Source organism: Seriola lalandi, unplaced genomic scaffold (assembly GCF_002814215.2).
Source record: "Seriola lalandi dorsalis isolate HSWRI2012SDOR001 ecotype SW California unplaced genomic scaffold, Sedor1 jcf7180002054945, whole genome shotgun sequence".
Taxonomy (NCBI): domain Eukaryota; kingdom Metazoa; phylum Chordata; class Actinopteri; order Carangiformes; family Carangidae; genus Seriola; species Seriola lalandi.
Window position 1 is genome coordinate 1,248,838 of NW_019525496.1, and position 18,896 is coordinate 1,267,733.

General features: G+C 43.6%; 1 protein-coding gene across 3 annotated transcripts in view; it reads right to left on the reverse strand.

Annotated features, from left to right (window-relative positions):
* The window catches only part of LOC111645009 (tetratricopeptide repeat protein 28), a 166,088-nt gene that overhangs the window by 55,942 nt on the left and 91,250 nt on the right, over positions 1 to 18,896 (reverse strand). For all 3 annotated transcript variants that reach the window (XM_023394017.2, XM_023394018.2, XM_023394019.2), the window contains 3 exons: positions 8,786 to 8,933; positions 3,596 to 3,868; positions 2,242 to 2,372 (listed from right to left, as the gene is read on the reverse strand). In XM_023394017.2, the coding sequence (XP_023249785.1) occupies positions 2,242 to 2,372; positions 3,596 to 3,868; positions 8,786 to 8,933 (552 nt within the window). The remainder of the gene's footprint in view (positions 1 to 2,241; positions 2,373 to 3,595; positions 3,869 to 8,785; positions 8,934 to 18,896) is intronic.

Consider the following 18,896-nt stretch of genomic DNA (forward strand, 5'->3'; position numbering starts at 1 on the left):
GGAAATTTGACCATTTAACTAACACAGATGTCAACAATTAACATGATGAGTATAAGCTTATTGGAATGGATAGGAGTGATGGAAAAATACAAAAATAATAAACTGGATTTTCTTTGAAAGGTGGCAATATTATCTAATGTGAGGAAAAAAGACTAGGGCTGACAAGGATTGGTTACACACACACACACACACACACACACACACACACACACTCACGCACACACACATATCAAGTTCATAGAGTTCATTAAATGTTTCTGTTATCATCTTCCAAGCTTTTCACCCACACAATCAAAACCTGAAGCTCAACAGAATCTAAACCCACACCCCACATCATATCAAAGCCACATGGTCCACCAGGTCCTTTTATTGAATCAAACATTTCACCATGTATATGATTTCACTCAAGTCTCAGGGAAATTCTCAGAAACTGCAGTGCAGACTAATCAAAGATGTTTCAAATCACATATGGCACAGATTCCTATATCACTGGAATGAATGCCACTTCCTCCGTTTAAGTCTCTTCTCTGTCTTCTCCGCACTCACAGACTGTGGGCAGCACACTGGAAATCACAGTACGAAACAACATCCTGTCCCCAGACTCTAGGAAGTGACCTCAGTTTCAGAAAGGCCAGATAAAAAGTCCACATCAGAAACAAAAACACCAGGCCGGCCGTAATGAGCTATCCGCCAGGCTCCAGTGTGTTCTGAGGGAGACCAGGTGGTGTGACACACATATGACTCTGATTAGGGGGCCTTCAGAGGAACAAGGGGAGGAAGGGGGGTAGTAGGGTGGGCCGTGCAGGGCCAATAGGGACGTTTTGCATATGATGCAACTATTAGTGGTTCTTAATGACTTCCACTGGCCACTGTGACACTCTGGTACTTTGTCGTTTGTGTGTAAACATGAAGGGGGGGGGGCAGCGTGGGTATTGTTTTCCTCTAGGAAGCAACATGTGAGTAACACGGGCCTCCGTGGCTGGAAATGTGACGTACTATGGAATACAGCAGCTTGATACTGATATACTGATACTACTCTGCGAGGTCTTTAAATGTCATTAAGTGCAGAAACACTCATAAAAGTACTGGATATGGTAGCAGGGATACAGTGAATACACTTGCACGCATACGCGCAAGTTAGACCATTCAATCAGACATTTGGTCGGCCAATTACTGCTAAAGCCAACAATGTGCAGAGCAGTCGAACCCTCAGAGCAGACACTAAGGAGCTTGTCTGTGTCCTCTTATGTCTCTCACCCCTTCTCTCTCTCTAACCTCATTACATGACAGAGGTTTTTGGCACTGGTGTTTGTAGACTCATAATAATAGTTTTGCTCTCCACATATCCTCAAACTGTGGGAGGGAGAGATGTCAAGGGGGACCTCTGGCCCCATTCTTCAGCTGTTAGTTTCATCCTGGTGCATTGTGCTGTGTTTGACTGGACTGTTTAAATGTCTCCTGATATCAGGCAACACAAACAAGCAGGCCCGTCGGCCTGGTGGGGAGGATAAGGAATGAAGGGGAAACGGAGGCCATTCTTCTCCTTGTGTGACGGAAATTGTGTTTGGAACAAGCACCTGTCACCCCCCAACAATGACCACAGAGGTCGGGCAGAGAGAGAGACAGAGAGGTAGGAGACAGACTGAGGGAGAGAAAGAGGGCACGAAACAGTAAAGAACCTAATTTCTCTCCCTCTCCTTCATGCTCTTCTTTCCCTCCCACCCTTTTTCTCCTTTTCTCTGCCCCATATTCAAACAACTTAATCTGTGTAAATTACATTCCACAACAGGCGTATGTTCCAAAGCCCCAGACTTAGTGCTACATGAACCAGATAAACATCTGCATTATATCTGCATAAATGGTTTGCATTGATAATAAGGTGAACCAGCTGCTGAGACTATCCTATTGGCCTTTCCTTCAACTGCCTCACTCTCTCTCCTCCCCCATCACCTTCATCTGTTCCCTGCACCAACTTGACACCCACTTTTTTAAATAGACAAAGAGCAGCAGCATCTCTGTGTCCTTCACACTCCTCCTTCAGATACCCTCTAAACAGCCAGAACTAAAGAATGCTGGGCACAGCACAATCCCACCCCTACAACATGATAAGACACTCAGAAAAAAAAAAAAAAAAAAAGAACTTTGTAACCTCAATTCATTGTCCTCTGCAATGAAAGTTAGCACCATCCATTTTAAAACTGCTGTAACTGCTTTCAAGCCCACCCTGTGTGAGCCTCTTACCTCTCTGTCCTTTAGCTTCATGGCCAGAACCAGCTGGTTGCGATGGTTGGTCAGCGCTTCACGATAGTTTCCCTTGGAGAAGAATGCCGAGCCCAGATTCCCATGAGCACGGCATTCCCCTGTCTGGTCACCTGGAGAGGAAAAAACCAAAATGAGTATTTACAGTACAGCCTACGTGATTACAAAGCAACTGGTGTTTACTTCACATCATCCCACCGTCACTGTTGAACGGTGATGTGATGAACCACATCTATGCCACCGACATGCCACTGCTCCCTTAAAAGGGAAAGTGGCCGTTATATGTTCTCCACAGTAGAGCGGCTTCCCTGACAGCTGGTAGTGTTGATCTCAATGCTCCAGAGGGTGAGAGGGGAAAGCCTTATTATTTCTGCCTGACAGAGAGGCCCCACAGACAGGGCCAAAGCAAAGCACAACTCTCTGTGCTCTACCTGAGAACCATAGCTCCTTATCTCCAGCTGCTCTGCCCAGTCATGTGTCAAACTGTGTGGGGGTGAAGAGTGGAGCCAGTCAGTGCTACTCTCTGTTTTCATTTTCTATCTTACCTTCCTAAGTTTCTCTTTCCTTTACTGCCTTTCTCTCAAACCCTCTCTCATCTTCCCAGTTATTTCGCAGTTAAACAAAATGTTATTTATTTTCCTGACTAACATTTAGAAATTACACTGGTATTCTGCTTTAATTGAGATACACAAGAGGAAGGCTAAGAGTCTACAGCCATGCTAGCAGCTCTGTGGAGTTGTACATAGCAGTGCTTTGAGTTAAATGATAGAGTTAGTATGCAGATTTGCCTGATGAAGGTTTAGGACCGAAACGTTGCACGTTGCATGCATTTGTTTGTTGCAAGTCAGGCAGTGTGTGGGATCTTTTTGATTGCCACTTTGGATCCACTCCTCCTGCTCCTACACACCTGCCTCACAAAACAGATGTGCCAAGTTTTCTCCTGCTTTGAGTTAGTATGCTAACATGCTCACAACGATAATGCTAACGTGATGATGTTTAGCTGATGTAGTGTTTACCATGTTCACGGGAATGTCATTGCTTTAGTCATAAACCAAAGTATTGAGTTTATCGCCAATCACTTTGATCATTTATTAGTTGTTTCATTTATCAAGAAAAATGAGTGAGGGTTTGCTACTTGTCTCTGTTTTATATCACTTAAAGTCAAATATCTTTTGATGTTAGACTGTTGGGTGGAATCAGCTACTTCATGATGTCACCTTAGGCTCTGGGACACAATGTGACTAAATGATTAATCAAAAAAGTAATCAAAAAAATGATAATGATGATAATGATAATAATAATGATTACTCCCTCTTCCCCGGTTCAGGCCTCTTACCTAAGGTCTTCGCCACCTCTAAGTCTTGCTGCATGTAGCCGGTGCTCTTCTCGGTGTTGCCCAGAGACCAGTGGGCGCTGCTGAGGGCCGAGAAGACGGAGCCGCGGAGCTTGAGGCTGCACGTGCCGATCTTCAAAGCGGCTTCCAGCACCACAACAGAGGCCGTGTGGTGGCCTGCTGTCAGCAGCTCCTGGCCAATCACAGACACCACCACAAAGGGACTTTTGTCCAGCTTCATCTTTTGCAGCTGCTGATAGGTGGGCTCGAGAGACTCTGTGCAGGGAGGACATGAGTAAGACGGAGATTAAAAACAGACTCCAAAATATGCCACAACATAACCTTGTGCTGACATGGTAACTGACAACAATATCTGACGTTAATTGCGGTAACTGTGTTACGTGTTTACCAACGCTGACAAATGTGACTGCTGTCTGAATTCAGATTCTACTTTCCTCCAGTAATGGGTGTGTTTTGTCTGCCCGGATAAGCATAGCCTGTAGCTTGGCTGAGTGACGGCTTTCACTGACAATAACTCAACATATAAGCCATTTTTCTGTTCCATCCACTTAGACCGGGGTAATCTCAGGCAATTTCCGACAGCGCTGCATAAAAATGGCACAAGTTTAGACCACTGTGGGCAACTGTCTTTACAAACCACGCGGCGAAATTATATTTCTGCCTTTCTCTTCGTGTCAGTTGATATGGCTGTTCGAGAGAATAGAGAGGGCCGGATGGGTTTTGAGATACAGTTTAAAGGAGTGACGGGGAAACTAATGCAGCTAATGCACAACAGTAGCAGCGGCGGAGGAATGCAGAGTAAAGGAGACACACAAGGTGACCTTTGAAGAGGCTGAAAATGCACACAATGACATAAATCAATGGCGGTGCCACGCGGGATTCAGGATCCACAGCCCCTTCAGATTACAAAGCCCTCTGGCAGACACCAGCATCGAACAACAGGATGGGGGGGGGGCAAGGGAGGCACGCCCATGTGTGTGTGTGTCTTTTGATGCATTTATGTATCAGTATATATTTGCATTCATGTATAGGAGTGCATCTCATGGCCCTGTATTTGTAAATATTTTAAGCAGAGCTGCTACTAATTAGGCCAAAGTGCTTTACAGAAGACTACATGGTGTTAATGTGCCTGCACAAACTGGATGTGTGTGGCTGCGTGTGTAGTCTACATTTTCTCATAAGGCCCAAGCTTTCATAAACTGTTACTTTAATTTGTGTAGACAAACATTTAGGCGCAACAAGCACACAGTCACAATATCTGAACAAACTCAATAGTTCTTCGAAAACACACAGAGATGCTAATTCACCTAGACGCACGCACACACAATATGAGATGCTTCCCCACACAAGCGCTCAAAAGCATAACTGATGATGCTCTTTCAAGAGCATCGCTTGTGTTCCAGCACTTGGCAGAATGTCGTGCTTACAGAGACAGTGCGTGCATATAATATCCATTCATAGCTTGTAATTGCCTTCAGAGTGACACCGAGCGCTGAGTCATAAATCAAACACTGAGAGAATGCTTTTTTAAAAAGGTGCCATGGCTGCCGCATTCATAAACAGGTAGTTATGACAACATCTGAGTGTGTTGCTTCACACACACCGCACATACACAGGCACACAACACACACAAAGTCAAATGCTTTAGCTAGTGTTTACCAAGCTTTGTATCAAGATATGAAGCAAGAATTACAACCTCGCCCTCATTGACATGCACACAGCTAACGGAGCATCACTCGACCTCTACAGTATCTTTCTCCCCATTTGTCTGACAAGAGTCCTGTGCTCTTCTTTCCTGTATTTGAGGACGTATCATCAGTGGGACTGGTAAAGCCGTGGAATACTGCAAAATTTCAATTATTCTTTGAATTTAATTCTTAGCATTTATGTTAATTACTAATAGTAGGGCTGCACAATATGCAGAAAAAATCATATCGCGTTTTTGCATTTCATTTTCACTGAAAAACATTTAAAAATGATGATGATGTAATTTGTGTTACCAAACAAAAATGTATGTTCCCTTATGTCCGGAGAATATGATTTGTTGCATCTCTAATGCACCAATGCTGCTAACACTGCGCAACAAAGGTGTGACACATTTTATCAAAAATGTTGTCAAAAAAAATGGCAGCTCCTGCAATTTGGATATTGCACTTGGCCATATTGCGATTTCGATTATATTTCGATTAATTGTGCAGCCATACAACACCAGTGAATAATATTACAGAGCATTACCATCCTGTCCTATTATAATTATACATTTCTGGAACCAGCATGGCTATGGTTATGCATGATATCTGTCACTATGACAAGATAAACGCAGGATCTTCTTGAAAAGATCCGGCTGGTGATATTATATATTTTTGTTGTTTCATTGGGTTTGTTGGCAATAAAATGTAGAAAGTATATATAATCTTATCCTGTAAGTAATAATGTGACATGAAATTGATCTCTGTAGAACAATTCCCCCCTTGCTTACTCTACATAGCAATTATATAGCAGCTACTCTGGTGCGTATAATGTTTAAGAATCAAAGGCACTTTGCTCAAAGGCACCTCAGCAGGACAGATACTAATGAACACAGGGTCCAGATCCTCCAGTTAAAGGACAATCTTTTCAACTGCAAATGATCCAGCTGGGGTCAATAACTGCCACACTGAAACCGTCTCCTCTATGGTTTATCTGAAGGGGATCTTCAAGTGGAATACCCTTTTTAGTTGGCATGCGCGGGAAAACAATCCAATAATTAACAGCCAATGGACCCTTTGCACACTCTCTGGCCCCAAGCAGCTGAATGAGAGACAGAACTGGAGCAGGATGAATAGCAAGAATATTACCCATGTGAATGCATACATACTAAAACACAGCTTCCAATATATAAAACTGCGAGAGGCTGATTTCCCACAGCTCGTTCAATGACACAGATGGAGAATGCTGATAGTGGAGGAAAAACTGCTGCCAGGATGATCAGAAGTGGCAGACGGAGAGACAGAGATACAGTAAGGAGAGGGAGGTGAGACTGCACCAGTTTCCACTTGTGTGAGAGCCCTCTGTTGTGGGAATTACAGTATGAACCACAGGAGAGCACAACAGCTGTTTAAATCTGCAATAATGAGAAGAAAGCTTGATCTGTGCAAGGAGGAGCGGTACGGTGTGTGTGTGTGTGTGTGTCAGAGACAAAGGGCTGAATTGTATATGACACAGTAAGATTTGGGGAATTATTCATCTAATATTAAATGTACTGTGGAAACAAAGCAAGCTTTGATGAACTCACAACACACTGAGTCCTTGAAGACATATGTCTTGATATTGTTCTCTCAGGTTCATTATTTGACTTCCTCTATCTTAATTTATTTATTTGCCTATTTCGGTATGAATGTCATCAGCTGGATCTCTTTGCTCGGCGGCACAAAATAAACACAAAGGTGCTTTGGGAGGACTGAAAACATCAGAGTGTGTCGAGATGTTTGTGGTAAGATAAATGACTGAGATAAGTGAACACTGCAATCACAGCTAGATACAATCAGCTCTTTCTTGGCAACATGGCAACAACATTGAGTTTATACACAGAAGGGAATAATGCAGTGTTTACCGAACGGGTATAAGAGATTTAAGTGTAATTACAAAAGGATTACAGCTTTTTAGTATCATTACAATGTCCTTACAAACACAAAACAAGCAGGTGGAAAGCCCTTTTGGTACAACGATATGATGTATATATGGGCTTTTCATGACTCCACAAGCCATATTTTTGGTTCAAACAGAAGCCAATTGTTCAATCAAACTGGCGGGACAGGTAATCAACAAGCTGAATCCTGGGATGAGTGTGCCATGTGACCGATAAACACGGATGGCAGGACTGTGACACTCTTCCAACGCTCGCCTACCTTTCACTTATCAGGGGACTTTGGCTGAGTAACACTGATTATCCTCCCTGTTTGCTGGCGTAACATTGATTATCGTCCCCCTGTGCCAGGAGCCCCTCTGAGAGGATCATTGCTCTTAATCCTTTGACCTAGCTACCTCTCCTCAACACACCTTGGATTAGGTCCTCTGATGGTTGCCTGGCACTGTGGGAAATAGGGTAAACAATTAAGAGATTAAATGGCTTGGGCTAAATGTTGGTTTTCCTCTACTGAGAGGACCCATTCTAGTCCATGATGCACGGGTCTGGGCTCACACCCAAACCCTTTTCTTGTTTTGGTTCCAGTGACAGGCTTATATACTGAGAGTCGCTCAGATGGTCCCTTCATTCTTTATTCTCTTTGCGATATTTTATCTTTTTTTTTTTTTATTCTGCATTTGTACAAGAATATTCAGAGGAGCGCTGTATGAAATCAATCAAAGACAAACAGATTCCTCACACAACAAAGCCCCTCAGAGCAACAGATCTCATTGTACAATTCAGTAAAATTTGGATTATAAAACAGGGCCGCAGTGATTAAAAGGCGCAGTTTTCACCACAGTTTGGAAAACAGGTGATGACAAAGCAAGACAGCAGGATGACTCAGTGTATGCTGGCAGTCGGTGCCTTCCAGATCTGAGGCATATTAAATCCTCTGCAGTGGTCATCCCGAGTCAAATTGTTGCCAGGTTTGTGTTGAGGCTCATTAGGCTGGCCCACACGGATTACTCATGGACAATCAGGTCACTGCACTTGGCTGATACAACAGATAATAATGCATAACAGAAAAAAAAAAAACACATTTTAGTAACAATCTTGGCTTGAATGCGCTACTTATAAATCCACTCAGCTTTAGGAAAAAGGCTTACACAGGGGCAGACACAGACAATGGCATTAGTGTTGGATGCTCATTAAGATAAGGGGCTATCTGTGTGTGTGATCAGCCTGAATGACAATAAGATATGCTGAAGCTGCAGGCATCAGGCCTCAGAGTCCGGAGGTAAGTACTTGACACCAACAGTCAGTCACAAAGACAGAGAGACGGAGAGACGGAGAGATGGAGAGATGGCCTGCCTGCCGAATGGGGAAAAAAACTGACAGGTAAAGTCACCCTAACATGCTTATTGAGTGACAGAGAGTGAGGATTATCTGTGGGACAGGCTTTTAGGTGGCCGTGGCCGTGAAGCAGAGAGACGGTGACACCCGTACACGCGAACGCGCTTATCAACGCTCAAATACGAAACGTACTCAGCTACCAAATTTCTTACCTCGTAGTGGTGATTTCATGGCGGCTTCTACCATGCCCACCAGTAGCTGTAGGCTCTTGGGGTCTTGGGCCAGCCCGGAGGCGAAGGCGGCCAGTGCGTCGGCATGGCGACCAAGGTACTGAAGGGCAACACCCTGTCGGAAGTATGCCTGTAGAGAGAGGTAACAGAGAGAGTGATCAGGGCTCCAGTCTAGCGCCACAGCATGAGTCTTTATACAAACACATTACCAGACACACTCATTTCACGCCATTTGCATTTTTTCCACATGAGTAGTTTTTGGAACATGGCACTTCTCTCCTTTGTATTCCCATAATAGAGTGATCACTGGGTTTTTTGTACTTGTTAATTGGATTATAAGTTTTACATAAATGCACATGTTACACTCTGGCTGGCTGCCTGCCTTCTAAGGAGCAACTATTGTTTTTCTGTTCAATATTTTATTTCTTGTGTTTGCTGTGGGAGTGAACTGCACACATGTAGAGCCTTGGGATTTCTCTTTGGCTCTGTTAGGAAGAAAAGTGAAAAGAAAGAAAAAGGAGAATGAGAGAGAGCTACTTACTCAAGTCGGTCTGTAGCTCAATAAAAGAACACCCATAAATACTTCAGCTTGTGCGTTCCCTTTGTCAGGACGCAGTTGTAAAATAATAACACGACTGGCCGCAGTCTGTTTTTGCCGTATTTTTACATCAGATGTGCTCTTGTGTCATGTTTTGGATACGTGAACGGCTCTTCAAGCAGGCAAAAATTAAACACATTTGTCATCCAGTCATTTATTCACAGAGCATAGAGAGTCACATTGTTGCGAGCATAATAATTCAGTACCACTGAGACATAAACTGCATGCTACTGCTGACATACTGTATCTTTCTGGGAGAGACAAAAATGTTTTGGAACATTCTTCAGTTTGAAAACTAAAACAGACGCTGTCTCTGGGATCCAAAGCTCCATCAATAAGTGTTTTTTTTTTTTTGTTTTGTTTCTTCAACATGTCTGTTTGGACACTCCAGAAAAAAAATAAGATGTTTTATCCAGGCGAGTTTGTGACTCAGTATGTTTATGTCTAAGGCCTGATCAGACAATAATCCAAGTGAGTTGTTAAACCTGACTCTGGTCCAGTCTAAAAACAGCAGCAAAGAGACATGGAATGAGATCCAGCTCATTAGTCATACTCCAAACCACTAAATCCCCCCCAAGAGAAAGCAAACTGTCTCTCGGAATAGTCATATCTGGGCTTGTGTGTCAGAAACGCACAATTACAGCAACAAAGAATGAGGGATAAGCATTGTGTGAGGCAAAGACACAACAGACGCTGTCTAAAATTTATACTAACTGTAAGAGTTCTGACCTTTCCTACTCCGGTGTTTTAGTGTTTGTGCCTGTGTGTGTGTGTGTGTGTGTGTGTGTGTGTATGTGTGTGTGTGTGTGTGTGTGTGTGGGAGAGGCAGCAGCAGTCCAGGCTGCCGTCTGGCCACCGCCTCACTGAGTAGTCACAGTCACTCCACTCACAGCTTCCAAAAGTGACACAAGGGCTAATTTGCTATTAGCATCTAAGAGGCCTTTTCATTAGTCTTCCCAAGCTTCTCTGTTAGCACCGTTAGGAAGTGAGAAAGGCAGGGAGGATTAGGGAAAATGAGACATGACATCGAATTTATAGAGACCAGTAATTAATTTTGCTTCCGTTTGAGCCCCCCCCCCGACTAGCAATCTCTCCAGATCTGCTGCCCCCCTCTACATTTCTACTTCCCTTTCACTTGCATCACAACTCCACTGAAAATGACGAGGACAGAGATTAGATTCAAAGCATTAACCTTTGTTCTAACACTGTTATTATATGAGGGGAGCGCAGGCCTGGGTATCCGTTCAATAATAATTGCATCTACTGGCGGTGGAGTTTGGGCAGGACGCACTGGCAGGAGTGGAGAAGCCCACAAACGTTTCGCCCAGGGGAACAAAAGGCATTTAAAAGCATTTCTCCCTTTGATTAGATTTAGCCTACAATATGACCGCTCTCCCAGAGATCTTTCTTTCATAGTCTAAAGCGGCGTGCTGACTGACTGAGACGACCAGGGAAAAGGGACGAGAAAGAAGATGAATAAAATGAGGCTCCCTTCAAAAAAAACAACAAAAAAAAAAAAAAAAAAACATTGGCATCTCCTTTAATCCTTTTATTTTACCCTATCCTGTCCTACATAAGGTTGAAAGACTAGACTGTGCGGAGAGTGCATTAAAATACTGCAAACACAAGCATGAGAATAAATGCATAAACGAGAGAGCCACGGCAAAAGTGACAGAATCAATGTGCCGTACAGCATTATAGGATTTTTTTTCCCTTCCATTAATCTCCTACTGCCTTCAAAACACATCATGTGGCTGCACAAAGACACACACACACAATATAACCTCAGCTTTTGCATAATCCAACAAGTCAGTTCAACCAGCCCTGCTCATAAAACAGAGGGTTCACTTGAATTTACATTACAGTCACTGAATATTAATTCAGAGCAAAACTGACATTGATACTGATGAGAGGCTCAAGATAAACTGAGGCTGGCATATTTAAGTAAAAGTAAGCATAGGGGAGACACCAAGGACCAAACTGAAGAAATAACACCAATAGGCTAGCTATGCTATCTGCATAAAGCATTATGGATGAAGGGAGACCAAGATTTTACCCCTACACAACATTTTTTCTTTTTCAAATTCACGCTTAACAGGATCTTTTCTAAAAACACAGCAGCATCTGCTTAGAGCTGCTGCTACAGTGATTAGCACAGCCTCTAGCTTAGCCACACGGAGAGGAGAACTGAGAGATAGAAAGAAGGAGAGGTACAGTACAGCGGTAAAGAGAGAGAGAGAAAGAAAGAGCATTACAGGGAAAGAGAGGGCTCCACAGATTAACTTCTCCCCGTCAACATATGGCAATACATACATACACAACTGCCTGGTGCAAGTCAGTGCTTCATCTTTCAGCCAAAAACTGTCTCCCTGAACAGGATGCACATTAGAGAATAACTCCACCAAAGGCAAAGTTCTCACAGAGAACGGGCCCTCCTGATTTGTGACACATCTGTTAGGCATCTTGTACAACATGACATTCACAAACCAAGACTTCTAATACAGTAATTGTGTTTTGCCTGAAATTCTATCCGGGGTAAATTATTGAACCTTCCTGCATCTTTGCCTCCTCTATTTAATGCAGCAATATGCTGATACCACAGAAGAGTGGATCGAGTGGGAAGGTGTGTCGTTCTTACCCGTGGGTAAATTCTGGGAGTGCTAATGCGCATGTGTGTGTATGTGTGTGTGTGTGTGTGTGTGTGTGTGTGTGTGTTCGTGAGGATAAGAGAGAGGGAGCAAAAGAGAGAGGCTAGAAAAGACATAGGAATAAGAGAGAGGATAAAAGCTTTTCTTGTTTCTCGAGCATTTTAATATTTCATGAATGCTTGTTTGATGTAGTCTTAAATATTCATGTTTTTATGCTTAGGAGGAAGAGGGAAATGATGCAAAAAAAAAAAAAAGTTATTCACTCTGGTACACTGTGCTACACACTGGGGGGACTCAACATTCTCTGCGCACATACGCACAAACAAGCACATGCACACACCACAGTTGCATACGCTCACTTTCTCTCTAACAAGACACTTACAATGAAACATGGACAATTTTCTTCCAGTGACAGCTCTGTTGTTCACTCTAAGGCCCACAGTCAGAGCAGCTGAACGGAAAGTTGACAAGATTAAGATTGGGAGTTTGGCGCAAGACCAGCTGTTGGAGGCTCCTTTCCTATTAGCAGATTAATGCCCCGGCATATGTCCTTGCCCCCTCTTCAGTACACTGTAACCCCAGGGGTGTCCTCAGTCCCTGGGAGCATGTCTGTGTTTGCACTTGTCTATCCTTGTTCAAGATCGGGGACTAACAGGCTTAAAGGAAGAATTCACTGAAAATGTACCTCAACAAGACGTGCTGTTACACCAAATGGAAGAGTGAGCGACGGGGGTATGATTTGGGATATGAAGATGTACCGTATGTCCACACTCAGCATTCTGCCTGATGTACCTCTTAGTACAAAGTTGAAATAGAGTGCATGCTGACAAAAACATACTGTCTCCAACAAATCTTATTTGGTCAACAGTTTGTTACACATTTTTGAAGAACCTACGTATGTATCCTACATCTAAGTGCTTTCCCCAGGTTGCAGCATGAGATGTATGAAGTGCTTCCAACATAAAATGCTTACTAAAGACTGCAAAATCTATTTGTTTACCCTCTCCTGGATCTGTCATTTTCAGCAAGGAATCAAATTGCCAAAGTAATTTGTTAATGCTTTGTATCAAGGGCACTGCAGCTGGAAACCCGCCCGTGTAGTCAGGTTATTTACAGAGAGCTGAAACTGTTTCCTGCCACACATTCAGAGTTGTAAAATCTCCGACACAATGATGTCTCTCTAAACAAACAGCATAACTCCTCGCCCACGGCGCAGGCAGCCTGTCATTGAACTGACTGCTCCAGCTGTGCTCCAGTAGCCCAAAGCCTTGTGCGGCTTGCTGCGATCTGATCGGTGATCAGCAATAATAGAGATGCTCTCAAATGTGGAAATCAATAGAAGCGGCGCAAAGCTCTGTTTAGATCGTGCCACACCCTTCACTGCTATAGTGTTTAGGATACGCCTTCTGCAGATGGTTTTCTGATCACCCACGGGGCAGTTGGTGCCAGAACGACGACTCTGAAACAGAACCCCCCGCTGGCGACATAATGGAACCCAAATCAGACCATCAAACAGGGACAGCAGGCTGCAAATACACTGCACACACACACACAAATACAAGCTGAAGAAAAATACATCAATAACTCCTCAAGAAAACCACCCATCTGTCTCAAACAAACAATGTATTATTTGAAATCAGCTTTCCACATAGGCCCGGACGCTGGGATCAGATTAACGCTAATGGTGTGACAGGAACAAAGGGATTGTTGCCTTTCATCCCTCTGTTTCTTGGCTCTTGAACTATAGGTGTTGTTGCCTGGTTTCCAGTGTGACCCAGAAATGTCATGTGTCGACCAGGCTTTAAGACATGTGCCTCCGCCATCCCTCGCACATCTCTGCCACTACACTTTCAAGGTGACATAGTCGATTCGCAGGGTACACAGAATGTCAACTGCTTAATTTAATATCCAGGGATAACTGTCGGCCATGACAAATTAGCTGGGAGAAAAGCTCAAAAAAAGAAAAAAAAGAAAAACTGAAATGGAATGATTGCTTCTTTGGGCCTTCTGCCCTTCAACTTGACAAGCTGAAAGCCACAGAACAGCACAATGGAGCCTGTACTTAATTAAATCTATTTCTGAAGCCAATTCTGTGAGATTCTATCCATCTTCCTGCAGGTACAGATCTCTTCCCACAGGACTGAAGAGGTCTGAGGTCGGTCCTCACAGGGGTAGCAATGGGGGCAATACAGCCATCGCCTTGGGCCAAACATAAACCTCTGCCCCTGAGGTCACGGGGATATAATCATGACACAGCTGCCTGTCTATTACCATCTCCCCAATCTAATAAGACCAAACCCTAAACCAGCAAATAACCCTGACCTACATCGATCAAGTGCGTGTTTATCTGTGTGTATGTGTTGTGTCAGTAAGAAAAAACAGTGACAGCCTCATTTTACCTCACAGTGGGTGGAAGATTTCTGCATTAATCCGGCTAATCAATGAAAAATTTTGCTTTTTCAGGGTTTTGTTTTGTCCTACATGCTGACTTGGAGGGCTTTTGTAGAACAAGCCTGGTCAAGTCTACAGTGATTTTATGTTAACAACATAAGCCACATCAAAGGTGCATGTTAAGCACTTATGCAAGTCAAATTGAGGCAACTTACAATCTCCATGTAGGTAGATGCAGTAAAATATTTATGATCCATTGATGTATTCCTCCCTAAGGGCGTAGTAGACTCTGGTGATTGCTGTTCAATCCAAAGCTCCTTAATAAGCCCATTAGATTAGATGCCTTTAATGAGAGCAAATTAAACTGATCATTCTTTGTGGAGCCGGCAATTAAAGGGTAAATGTTTCATTATTCAGCGAGTGGTGACAGTAAGAAAATCCAGGTTGCCTGGTAGAGGCTTCAGTGTGAGAGACATTGTAGTACACTCTCACGGCTGCGAGGAATCGATTAGCCGGCTCACATCAAACTGGCAGCCAGCGCAGGACTTCAGATTGGAAAAGGTCATAGTCAGGTATGTGGAATCAATGCTGAGCACTCTGTATTCACTGTGTCTCACATTATCTGGCTGGGGGATGGTTTAACGTTTTCTAAAAACAATTACCAAAAGACAAAGAGAGGCTTCAATAAAGAAGGTCAGGGCTTGTGATTGGGGAAGTGTCGTGTGGTGCACATCTATTGTGACAGTCAGTGAAACAGAAGGGAAAAACTGATATTGCTCATTTATCACAAACAGATGAAACAGCACAATAGTGGCAAGCTGTGGGGTTGTGCAGTGACATGCTGTCACAATACACTGTTTGGCAGGCGGAATTCAATTTTCTTTCCGCTACGTGCATGTCCACCATAACTGACGCTTTTCACAAAGGAAATAGACCAATGGAAAGTGATAAACCAGCAGATAAAACGGCAACATGCCTGTAGCTCATTCCAATTTTGGGAAAACCATGTCACACTCTACCGCTATGATTTATAGCACGATTTGTCACATGGATGCAGCTAGCATACTTGCATTCTTATTAGCATCTTAAGAGTCTTGAGATGAGAGGCTGAGAGGGTCAGGGTGCTAAACAGATTTCCGTGCCCCTCTCAACTAGATCCTTGGCTCTGCTCTGGCTGAGCATTGCGCACGAACCCCACAGCCACAGGGGCTGACTCTCAATTAAAGTAGGCATTAATTACTTAAAGGAGCTTTAATCAATCAAGGCCAGATGGTGAACCTGAAAAAGAGAGCAAACTCTGGGCTGGAGAAGTGCTTTCTGTCCAGACCAGACTAGAGATGGCCATAAAAGGTTTTATTAGAAAATACCTACAAGGCTTACATTTTATAGAGTATACTTTTTGCAACAAAAGAGTTATCAAGCAAAAAGCTGCAATCCCTGTTGGATCTTTTACATGTTGATTGTTGTAACTACACTTCTAACCAATTATTAGAACACCTATTTAATTCAAAAGTGCAATAAATGAGCTCTTATTGGAACTAACACTCACTTACTTCATTTAAATTTCAGGTTCTGAATATTTAAAGTCAATGCCAATTGAATAAGCAACCCTGACCATATGTGTCCCAGGTGTGTGTAGCCTCTCTGTGATGACAGAAGAGGCTACTTGGCCCTGGTGTTGTACTCTCCTGGCCTGAGGCAACACATCCTCCATCTTCATTTGTACTCCCTTAATTGGCTTTGACAGTGAACTCAAGCATGGCTGAAAAATACCCTCCTCTTGGTAAACACTAGCTGAGAGACACATGTTCTCAACATGGTGAAACCAAGCATCTCCATTAACCATTACGTTGGGTAAGTCATGTCCGACTGACCCTCTCTCAGCACCTCTTCAAAGCGTGACACTCTGAGCTTCACATCTCACACGGTGCTGCCGTCTCCAATGATGTATTGAGTTTCTAGTGGGAGGCAAAGGCTGTTGTAGTAGAAAAGAAGACTACGTCAAATTCTAGTAAATGGCTGGACGGCGCCGTAGGCTATTTGCATCCTGCCTAGTGTATAGGGCTGCCCCTGCTGTTGCAGTCCGGCCAAAAATGCAACATCCTATTCACCTATTTAATCTGTGCAAAATGAAAGCTGTTCAAACTGGTACTTTCTGAGGTGTGAAGTGTCTTTTGGGCGCTGGTTATCTTTGCTTGCTGAGTTTGAAGATCCCAAAGAGAGTCTAAGTCTACCAAGTCATTACCCCATCACGCTGTCACACAGCAGGCACAGCTCCTTGTCAGTGTCAGCACTTGTGCTGGGTTCATTAGGTTGCCCCGGCCTTACTGGGAAGTTGCTTCATCAAATAAGAGTCAGCAGCACAGGCTGCCTGACAGTGTGGCTTCTCCAAAGCTGCCCTGCAATACTTCAAAAGACGCACAGTCAGCCTTTATGGAGAGCTCTAATGAAAAGCATGGCATGAGCCCTCTGCTTTTGATTCTGTTAGTAAGGAGTCATACATGATTGAGTAAAGGCAAGCTGAATCACAGATAAGGCGCTGAGAGGCTGACAGGGCTGAAGAGAGAAAAGGACAGAGTGAGGAAAGACAATGGTGATGTAGCTCAAAGGGTTAGACGTATACTTAAAACAAGGAGGTGGTGGAAAGACAGAGGAAGAAAGAGAGAGAGAGAGACAGAGAGAGATAAAGGTTAGCACATGAAGGAGACACAGAGATGCCTCTTGTTATTCACTCCTTGTGTGCTGTACATGTCTACTGCCATCCAGGCTATCAGACCTCTTTATTGCGTATGACCTGTTTCTCCTTCGCATCTCCCAGTGCAGCAGCTGTATCAGTATACGGGGCTGTTGTGGCTGCAGCGCCACTGCTTTGCCATGCTTGTGCACGCGGAGATCTCCCCAGCGATTACCAGATAAATGCACTTTAATTCACAACACATGCGGCAGGGGTTTATATATAGACTCGCTAATTCCCCCTCGGCCACACTGCAATATGAACTCCATGCTGCACCAATTTAAGTGTGTGATGAGTCCCTCGTCGACAGGCTCCTCTACTTATCATATATATGACATGCTCCAGCACATTGCTTGGCCGAGGAAAATATCAGAAGCTGAAAAAAAAAAACTAAGATTATGGGTGGACCAGTGTGGATTTTTCATTATTAATGAGGAGAGTAGTTTTCAGGGCAGCTTTCCTATTGAGAATTATCGGACAATCCCAGATGCAGTTGAGTTGAACAGTAGTACCATTTTCAGGGGAGATATATCGCACCCACAGAGGAAAAAAACACGCATTGTACTGCGCATTTGAACAAGCAAAATGCTGTTAATGCACAGTTTAGCGACAAGTAATCACTATTTTAGACTGACACCCTGACAGTCAACTCCCATAATAAGGCTAATTGGCAGAGTTCTACTGAAAGGGGGTGTCTCCCTCTGATAACACTGAGTGGTCCTGTAACACATCTGCACAGCCTCTGTGTTAGCTCATTAAACAGCAAGTTCCCTCAGCGTTCTTTGGCCATCACCATGCATCATTAATTGTGTCCGCCTGCTAATCACGTTAGCTGTATTTCCCTGGCTTTGATATCTATCTCTATGCACGCTGCGTGACTCGATGGCCTGTCCGGTAATAAGATGAGAGGAGAACAGGTTTCCGTACCACCTGTGGATGGTTCATATGTTCAAAAAAAAAAAAAAAGGAAGAAAATAAAACCCTCAATATTGTCATCTGGCAACCAGTCTCAACATAAAAGTAATCCACCGCCAGGAAACACTCACGCATACAAACATGCACATATACACACAGCAAGACAAATAAAGACAGAGAGCTATGAGTCATACTGTGGGTGCCAACAATCAATGGGGCTCACTGCACCCAGCTGGCTATAGTAGCGGAATGTATTAATTTTCTCATTTAGAAACAAACATATACTACAAATAGATTAATGGTGTTTGATCAGCTTGGTAGAGCGATGCCAATTAGTATGCGCGGACAGCAAGAGGCATGATGCTTGATTTTTGTATGTGCTGGTCTTAAAGCATATGGCAGCTGCTAAACACAATTTACAATGAGATGCCATGACTGCCCATCCCACAGCTATATTCAAAAGCAATACAGTTTCCAAAAAGAAAGGGTTGCATTACAGGGAAAAAAGATGGAGATACAGGGGAATAAAAAATGAGTAGGAAGAGGACAATGGAGCCACGGGAGCTAAGAGAGCGGGAGCTACAAGCGTAGAAAATTGAAGCTATGGTTAGCTTAGGATCAGGGAGAGGTGAAAGTGGCCCTCATTTCATACTACACAGAATTTGGCAATTACTGGTGACAGCCGCTCGCACCAAGACGGGGAAAAGATTGATCCGGACAAGCAAGACTATGTTTGCTTTGTTAAAAGTAATTAATCACTGTGGCCACGGAGGAATGGCGCCCTGAGTGCTATGCGTCTATGCGTTC